Source organism: Sinocyclocheilus rhinocerous, unplaced genomic scaffold (assembly GCF_001515625.1).
Source record: "Sinocyclocheilus rhinocerous isolate Xijiao unplaced genomic scaffold, SAMN03320098_v1.1 scaffold580, whole genome shotgun sequence".
Taxonomy (NCBI): domain Eukaryota; kingdom Metazoa; phylum Chordata; class Actinopteri; order Cypriniformes; family Cyprinidae; genus Sinocyclocheilus; species Sinocyclocheilus rhinocerous.
In genome coordinates, this window is record NW_015670982.1 from 1,085,078 (window position 1) to 1,095,157 (window position 10,080).

The 10,080-nt window shown below is 39.4% G+C and overlaps 1 protein-coding gene across 1 annotated transcript in view; it reads right to left on the minus strand.

The window, feature by feature from the left end:
* Positions 1 to 1,830: 1,830 nt before the first annotated feature.
* Positions 1,831 to 10,080, minus strand: part of hhip (hedgehog interacting protein) — a 43,875-nt gene continuing 35,625 nt past the window's right edge. The window contains exons 12-13 of the mRNA XM_016546578.1: positions 4,366 to 4,514; positions 1,831 to 4,260 (exon numbers count right to left, since the gene is read on the minus strand). Coding sequence (XP_016402064.1) covers positions 4,064 to 4,260; positions 4,366 to 4,514 — 346 coding nt within the window. The 3' untranslated portion in view covers positions 1,831 to 4,063. The remainder of the gene's footprint in view (positions 4,261 to 4,365; positions 4,515 to 10,080) is intronic.

Here is a 10,080-nt window from a genome sequence, read left to right on the forward strand (position 1 = left end):
GATTTGGTGGTTGGGGTAGGTTTAAGGGTGGTTTGAGGTGTAAGGGATGGGTCAACAGTGTAATTATAAATGTAATTACAGAAATTAATTACAGATGTAATTACATGCAGGTATTTGTAAAATATAAGTACAATGTAAAAACATGTATGTACACAATAAGTGCATTGTGCCAAATGATTAATTTAAATGTAAGTACATAGCAGTTAAGGCCACTTAATATAAAGTGGGACCAAAGTTTCTTTTGGAAATATGTTTAATCAACCATGGGTATGTTGTTAAACAACAGTACAATCCATCCCTTACAGTCTTGTTTTCATTCCTGTCAAATTAAATATGACACTACCCTGACTAAGGTCTATTAACAACATATTTGATTTGGGTTTGATTTGATTTGATAGTAAATTATTTTGCTCTGTTCATCATTGTAAGTGATCGTACTACTGAATTTGGAATGACGTAAGTAATTGATGATGACAGAATTTTCATTTTGGTTGAACTAAGGAGGTGATTTAAGGAAGACTACCGTTGCATGTTTGCTCTAATTTTGAGGGTGTGTTATGATGCATAGCTTCATCAGTGAGACTCTGAGGGACTCAAGACTTCCTCAGTCATGACCACACACACTTCAGCAGTAGTCCTCACTGACTCAGTCACATAAATATATGAGGTAATTGAATACTCTGCTAAAGCGCGGGTGTGATAAAAGTAGATGTGTGTTCTGTTTAATAGATTAAGTACGGTGTTCGTGGAAGTTCATTGATATACATACATCCACATACACAGTATATATAAAGTAGTACGTCCCTATCTCTTGTCATTCTCTTATCTAAACCCATTATCTGCCCAATAAGTCTTTATTTTGTGTACATGATATTATAAGCGAGTTTTCCAACCATCAGAGTTTCACAAATATTTAGTATACAGACTCGTCATGTTTATGCTGAGTGCTGGGTTACACTGTTTATGAAATATAGCCAGGCAAAGGCCCTTTGGGGAAGAGAAAGAAAACCATTCCAAATGAGAAGTAATGATTCATGCCACAGATAGTATATAAACTCAAATACACCCCTATCGGCCCTGTTCCCCCAACACAATTATGATTGGCTCCGAACAACGCACAGACAACTTAGTATTGCGTTACTTTAAATATATTGGGGTGATGTAGGTGATGTAGGTGGCCCTCATTCATTATTATAACGACCACTCAACCTGATTGATGTCTGGAGATGGAATTTAATAACGCTATCAACCTACACGCTCTGTTTGTTAAGTTTCAGAGTTTGCAGAGGACGGCACTGAACGGGCATTTTCAAACCGAACGTTTTTTGTTGTTGTTGTGGGCATACCATGTAACATCCTTATTTAAATATGGTACTTTCATCTGAGCGGATAGCGACATAAGTGACTTTTAAGTGACTGAGCAATGTTGACCTCTTTGGCAACCTCTCAGTGCACCTTTCTCTCCACTCTACCTTGATGGCAGAAGAAATTGAAAATTTGGATGGTGACGCACAAGAAATTAGACACTTCCCAGCACTTAATGAATTTAATGTAAAATCTAATACCTTGTTTTAACTGCAACATATTTGTTTCCTTAGTTTAGCAGGAGAAAACAAAGAATATGCATGCTTGTGAAACTATATAGACACTATAAACTCATATAATATAGATTCATGTAGTAAAACATTTATGAAAAACACCCATGGTGAGTTACATCACATATCAGATCAAATTTTAGAGATAAAAAAGTAGTCATTCAATAAGTTCTCAAACATGCTATACACTTTAATATACATTGATATTTCTGAGAAGAACCCAAGACAAACCTAGTTATTTACAATAAATGATTTCTTCACATACAACAGTAAAAACATTGTAGACAACTTAAATAACTTTAAGGCGTAACTACTTAAATAATAAAAGAATCAGGGTTACTCTATTCACATGACACCTTCCCAGCAGCTCCAATGCAGGTTTCACATTAAGTGCTAAAATTATAGAGTAGATTTACAGCATTGATTCCTTACCTGTAACAATGTTAAAATGCACTGGAAAGTCATAAACACGTGGGGGTTGTTGTTGATATACTTGTCTTTGGGAGGAATAAGTGATTATACTAAAAACATAAAAAACACCTGAATATTTCAGAGGGGACTGTAACCTTTCAATGACAAGAATCACATCGAAAACAGGCTCAATGAAAGCTGTGTAATATTTATGACCTCTCTGATTACAAATTTCTAAAGCCTAAAGCTGAATAGAATGTGGTCCCATTTTAGACTAGTTTGAATCATATGAGAGAAAAAAGAAGAAGAAAAAAAAAAGATCTGATGAGGAACTATGATGAAGTATGGGAAAAATTATATTTGGAGTTATAGTGCATTTTGATAATTCATCTACTGGATAGCATTCAACCAACAACAGTTTTCTCTATAAAGCATCAGTTTTTGGAGGGATACTATGGGGTTTTGATGAGATCATAGACCGTATTTAACATCCTCTTCTAGTCAGAAAAAAAAAACTGCCCCTAAAATTATAGCTTCAGCCTCGTATTACAGAAACATCACATAGTCGGAAGGAAAGATCTATTTTTTTTAAAGCACTCTTGTAGTAAGAGAACAATGTTATAGCTTTAAATTAGACTTTTATAGATGTGGTATTGTCAACAGAACCATGTAAGTATTTAGTAAAGTACGTAAAATGAATTTACAGGCTTAATGCAAAACTGCTCCTCTCCCATATATTATTCCTTAAAAAAATAAACCCTCCTCTATTAAAACAATGGCAAATCTAAGTAGTACGTATCTCAGTACAGTACTATATGAAATGTACACCAGTCACCAGTCTTGTTCCCTTTTGTATATGACAAAACTGAATATGGTTTGGTGTTTAGAAAAAAAAAATATGGAGAACATTACATGAAGCTTCCCATTGTGACAGTCAAATAATCTGTGAAAAAACTATTATTTGCTAAAATCACCTTAAGAGGGTTTTCCATATGAAAAAAAGCTTCTGTGCTTGATATCACACAGAAAAAAAAAGATATATGAACATTTTAAAATATGATAAGATATACAATTTGCAATGAAAGCAGCGTGCATGGTCATGAACAACTGTAGGAAAATTATATAGCTGATACTGCAACTTAAACCAGAGCAGTTACCTCTTCAGGGTAGTTTCTCCGCAAACCAGTCATCTCCAACTAATGTATTAAATTACCGTAATCAAAGTGACTGTCCAAACATTCTTATAGATTTACATTTCACTTGATGTTTTCATCTAAATGAAACATCAATGGGATACAACCAATATTCAGCTTGACTCTGCAGGATCCTCAGTGATCATGGATGATATTTTAGCAGATCTGTTTCTAAACTGCATGTAAACTGGCATCAAGTCCCATCATAATGATTCTCCAGTTATACACAGACCCACTGAATAAGACTAAGTCTGTTGTATGGTTTTGCGGCTGTATTGACAGCTACTTCCTCTCTGTTCTTCAAACAACCTGTGAATCCATGGCAGTGATTTTCTTTATGGTGCAGTTCAGTTTGGTAGACTGTCCATCTGACTTTCCTAAAGGAGAGTTGTTATTCTTGACTCCCTAAAATCCCAATTAGTCCTGTAGTACAAACCGGTGCCCATGTTGGGATTGGACCGAACATGAGTTGGTCTCATGTGGGGCTTCCAGTGCTTTGTGAGTCCACTTGCAGGGACACTTGACTTTAAAGTGGACCAGACTTTACACACCATACCAGCAGTAAAAACCGAGGAGCCCTGCGTGGGACCTCCAACATGTGACCCCTTCAGCTATGCGCGTTGAGGTTCCATTGGCCACCCTGTTATTGTTTTCCGTGTGTATTTGTGCATAGGGGTGGGAGTGCAGATGGTGTAGGGGAGCATGGAGATCAAAGCCTGTGGCTTATGAAACAGTGGTGGGAGAGGATCAGATGAGGGGCAGTTGGAGATTGGGGATGGTGTCCTGAAGGCAAACTCTTGAAAGGCCTCCGTAACGTTTAGTCTGCCAACCGGTGAAGAGCGCGTTATCATCCTGCCCTGCTTTTTATACAATATAACTGGTGAGGTCCAGCAGGTAAGACGTCATGTCAATGATGTGTTCCAGGATGCTGTCTTTCTCACCATCCCCTCGTGTCCCTCTATCTCCTTTCTCGCACTGGCTGCCAGAGAATCCCTCCTTGCAGAGACACTTGTTGGGCTCCACGCAGACCCCGCCGTTGCGACAGGCCGGTTCACATTTGGCTGCGAATGACAAAGAGAAATACGTTGAAAAGCCATTGAAAAAGGTTGGAAGTTTGCACAACTTTGAAATCAAAGACAGATAAAGTGCTCTGATTAGCTCTGTACCTAGTAAGCAGAAGGGGCCCTCCCAGCCAGAATTGCAGCAGCACTTGCCAGTTGGTGTACAGTGGCCATTCTTGCATTCACGGGAGCAAGCGTTGCTTAGCATCTCCGGATCCTCTACTGGCCGTCTGCACTCCTTAGGGACCTGTGGCCTGCATGAGTCACAGAGCATTGTTCAACTAAAGGTCTGATTTTCTCACCCTACACTCAGACATATTTTCCCTTCCAGATCACAAACTAAACACTTGCCAAACATGCAAAAGTGTATTAATCAGGCAAGTATTTCATAAACAAACTTACATTTGGAAAACTTGTTTACAGACAAAGAGCCATTCTATCATGGGATGGTCACGCTAACTTTTGAAATATGAGCTGTATCTCATTTTAGAGGCTGCATCCTCCGGAGGTCGCATTTGTAGGCTGCATGCATCATCAAGGATGTCTTATTCAAGAAAAGTAACCGTTATTCCTTGTGAGGTGTATATTCTTTGCAATCTAACAGTTACTTTACACCTTTCTGGAGTTTTATTTTAGGTTTTGATGTCCTTAAGAATATATATTTGCGGTATAAGTACCAAAAACCATCTCAATATATTTTTACAGCTCCTTTCTCAGGAGCTCTGCTGAGAACAGGTCAATTTTGGCCTGTCTCTTCTGATTGGCCTGTTGTTTTCTGAGTGACACACGGCCCGGCCAACCACAGGTAACTAGGGTCAGACAACGTCACAGCGCTAGCTGGAGGAAGCAAAACAAAGGGGAAACTGGAGGCGGCCCATTCAAACCAGCGCAGATTCGGCTACATAAGGAGCTTAAAATATCATCTTGTTGTGATGTTGAGTGCCAGAATCGACGTAATACAGCCTCAAATTAGAAATTTGATCGCATATCTGCTGCCACTGCCAGACAAAAAACAGACGACAGCTGTGGTTAAACGCGATAAAACGAGCAGACTGGACAGAAACGATAGTCAAAAATGCTCGCGTTTGTAGCGCACACATCTTATCAGAAAAGGTTCAATAAAGTATTGTCTTTTGTTGTTATGGGCGCGTCTACAGATTTCTTGCCATATGTCTATGTTTCTTGCATCTCACGACTATGTCGTGTATGAAATAATGTCTGTGCATGTGTGTAAAACAACAAACTGACGATTTATATATAATCATTTGTAATTGTATATACATTGTTGTGATTAATTGTGGCTGGAACAATAATGTAGCTGTAAAAATAGTTGCCTGCTGAAATTGAAATGTATATACATCTTCATCATGACTAGATAGACACGGTGAGTTTGTCTTTACTAAACACGTTAGATGTGATCCACACAGCGCTAGCTGGAGGCAGCAAAACAAAGTGGAAACTGGAGGCGGCACATTCAAACCAGCACAGGTTCGGCTACATAAGGAGTTTAAAATATTATCTCGTTGTGATGTTCGGTGCCAGAATCGACGTAATACAGCCTCAAATTAGAAATTTAATCGCCTATCTGCTGCCACTGCCAGACAAAAAATCGACAACAGCTGTGGTTAAACGCGATAAAACGAGCAGACTGGACAGAAACGATCTGACTATTTGAGTGTAGGACTAGCGAGGGCAGGCCCTTCTGGGGCAGAGAGGGTCACGGTGCCCATCTACACGGTGCATTACACGGTGCCCATCTCCCCCCAGTGCCCTCGGTAGATCGTTCTGCCAACTCTGCCGGTGTTCCAGGGCGCAGCGGTCTCCAGCGAGCATATCTGTCAGTTACCGCCCGGCAACGTAGCGGCACTGAGAGGCTCGAGGCTTCGCCTGTACGCCTTTCCCCCGATCGCTCTGCTCCCAGGAGTTCTGGAGAGAGTGCGCCAGGACGGAGTCCGCTTACTGTTAGTAGCCCCGTTCTGGCCGGGCCGAGTATGGTTCTCGGACCTGATTTCCCTTCTCGACGGCTCTCCATGGGAGATTCCCGTCAGGAGGGACCTCCTCTCACAGGCGGAGGGCACGATATTTTACCCCCACCCGGAGCTGTGGAAGTTATGGCTGTGGCCCCTGAGGGGGCACAATTAGTAGCTTCCGGTCTCTCAACTGAGGTTGTTGAGATCATCCTCCAATCCAGAGCTCCCTCCACGAGGAAACTGTACGCTTGGAAGTGGAAACTTTTCACTTCCTGGTGTAGACACCGCCAGCTCGACCCAGCTAGCTGCCCAGTTGGTACAGTACTGGAGTTCCTGCAGGTCCGGTTTTCTACAGGGTTAACCCACTCCACCCTGAAGGTCTACGTTGCGGCCATTGCGGCCTACCACGCCCCTCTTGGTGGCATTTCAGTGGGGAGACACCCCCTGGTTACACGTTTCCTCCGCGGTGTGCTGAGGCTTAGACACGGTGAGTTTGTCTTTACTATACACGTTAGATGTGATCCACCTCATAGTAACAATCCTGTCAGATCGTCCATCCTTTGAGTGAGAGTGTAACGTTACAGGTCGGCCGATCTGGTTTCGTGTTTAAAGTTAACCTTTTCGACATGTTTCCCTGTTGTTTTTGCTCAGCAATGGCATGGACGCGATGTTGTCTGGGGGTTTGGCAAAAGGAGAGTGGGACTGTGGGCGGTGCTCGGGGTGGTGACTGAAGGCGGTGACTGTGTAGTTCTGACGTTAACTTTTTACGGAAGTCACAACGGTTCGTGAAAAATCACAGCTTCTTTAAGCAGGCTGTGTGAATTTTACTGTGGACTGACTGTTTTGAAACTTACATGGTAGTTACATAGCACCTAGACCTCAGTTATTATGAAAAAAGCCAGGAAATTTCAGTTTTGACAATATGGGACCTTTAAATGAGACTGCCTTGATGACATATGTGGGCGATAAATACGACCTCCGGAGGATGCAGCATCCAAAATGAGATGCAGCAATGGAGTGGAGACTTACTTTATTCGCAAAGATAAAGATGCACAATATATCAGCAGCATAGCAATATTGGAGATATTTTTTGTTTCTTTAATATTAAAACTGCAAGCAAATGCATTTTTAATACTGTAAGTGCACTGAGTACATTATATGTGATGCCTAAATTTACTTGTAGAATTTAGAATGACTGATTTGAGTTTTTTTGTGTTTTATTTTCCATTTCAATATTAATATCAGCCATTTATCAGATATTGGATATAAAATAAAAATTACTATCCGCTTATTAGTATCAAGCAGAATTTTAACCTTGGTGCAGACCTACACAAAGACATCTATTTTCTTGAATGTCTCAAACAGAGACTTTCTCAACTGTTACCTCGACTGTTACCCAGTAAATTTTATTACTGTGAAAATACTGTATTTTATTTATTTACAGTCACTTGTTTGTGGGATGCAATCATATGCTGATCTTTTTATATACTGCTGTTTCACAGACACTTTACACAAAATAAACCAATGGCAATCGGGTTGTTAATTGTATAAGTAAATATTCAAGATAGTCATTAAAAAAGTAACATGAAAAATGTATTGTACAGTGAAATTAGTGTTTATGTTATATGTTATACCGCAGCTTATTATTTACAGGGTTTAAAGCAACACGTTTATTTAGGTTTCATCTGGAAGTTCATCTATTGCAAAAGTTCTGTAAATGTGAAAAAGATGCTACTTTATATGAATAGACACAGAAAGACAGAATTATTGATGTGATTAGTTCATGTTTGTGAATTACTTAATTCACACCTACATCTTTACAATGCATTACAACTATATTCAATGTGTGGGAATTTCCTGCACTATGAACAGTTTGTGTTAATACCTACAATAACACATCAAAATTTGAGCTCTGTATGGCAAGGTCTGGAAACAATAATGCTTTTGTGCATAATGGATTTCAAATGCAAAACCTCAGTGTCAAACTAAGTGGTTTGTGATGAACCTGTCCTGAAGTTCAGCTCTCCAAACATTCGTATGCCTCACTCAGCTAAACACACTGCTTAATGAGCCAGGCAAATCTCTTCAAGGCTGTCTATTAGTGAGCAGCAGGGCTGTTGACATACCCAACAGGCCAGCACACACACAAACACACTGTAATTGGACTCCAGTGAAGCAGTAACTGTATGGGAAACAGGCTGGAGAGCTCTTGGTGAGTTCACATCCTGTGTATCTCACTAGAGGTGGCGTATGGGAAAGTTAGGTGGCCAATGATTCTGTGCTTAACGATGAGGGTTGTGGAAAGAATGGAGGTGGAATCTGAGCATTTAAAGCAGAAGTGTGTCATGTTTCCTATGTTAAAATACTTAAGTTTACTGTGCAGAGACTAATAAGTTAGCAAGTAAGCCATTTTAAGCTTGACTTTTATGAAGAGTGTACATAGTGTGGGCAACATCATGCAGCATTCGGTGCATAAATGACTCCCTCCACCTTTAATGATTTGGACTGAGAGCTTAAGATTTTAAATACGTCACCCCAGTTTGCTAAAGGCTAACACATAACTGACAAATATCATCACTTCAGTTGCCATTTCACACCATCTCATTACCAATCTACTGGTCTAAAGGCAAATTTAACTGTATCCAGTTACCTTCTAATTTCCTAAATGCATATCATTGCTCTTATTATGAACAATTAGTTTTTGCATGTGTCTTTTATTGACTCGTGTATTTTTAAAAAATCGTAATTCCTTGTAATTGGTTCTATTGGACTTTTCCAATCACTTAGTCTGCTTAAACCCTTCCTCTTTCTTACAATCGACAAGCTTGCATTCAGCCAATCAGCCTCCATCCAATCAACAACTGATGGACAGAACCAAGTCTCAGCTCTGATGTATGTCATATAATGCAGAAGAAAAGATCTGTCACTACTTACTTTACTTTTACTTTTAGTCATTTAGCAGACGCTTTTATCCAAAGCGACTTACAAATAAGAAAAAGTCATTAAAACTAAAAGCTAAAACTCTATAAATACTATATATATACACATATTTAAGATAATAAAAGAAATTAAATAAAAATGACAAATGCATACAACAACATTTCAAAAATAAACTTCCGTTTGATTGTGACTATTGAGATATATAAAATATGGATTAAATAAATATTATATATCTATAGCTTTATAATATATTTTTCAGTTTCAGCAGTCCAGCAGCAACACATTGTTTTTTTGTCTGATTGCTTTAACACATTGACTAAAAACAATTAAATTGTGACTGACAGCCTTGTTTCTTCCTTCCACCTGTCATAATTATGGACTTTTGTGTTTCTTTCGTTTCCTGTTCTCCTGTTTAGTTTTGGTTCTTTGACCTATGCTGTGTCCGAAAGCTCTAAAATGCTGCCTTCGGAGGACGCATTCCAAGGTAGGAAGGCATCAAGGCACGTCCGAATCCAAAGTTAGCTTCAAATCCTGTCTCATGAGATACCTTCATCTGATCGATTTTTGAAGGCAGCATAGATGTATCCTTCGCTTCCTTTGATATCCCACAATCCTGTGCGTTCCATTCCGTGACAGTTGAGCTAAAAAATAAAGATGCCGTCTGAAAGTTGGGTTTGGTGGTAAGTTTGTGTGTAAATGTATATTTCTGACAAATTTTTTGCACATTTGATGTTTGTTCTAGCGAGAAATCAGTATTATAGTAATTAAATATTAGTTTAGTTATCACCAAAACTCGTTCAATTTTGTTGTAGATCATTAAACTGTTACGCTGCCTCAGAAGCCTGTCCGAAATCAGTTTCATGAGGTGCCTTCATGCAAAAACGCTGCCTGCAAAGTCATTGCCTGATAG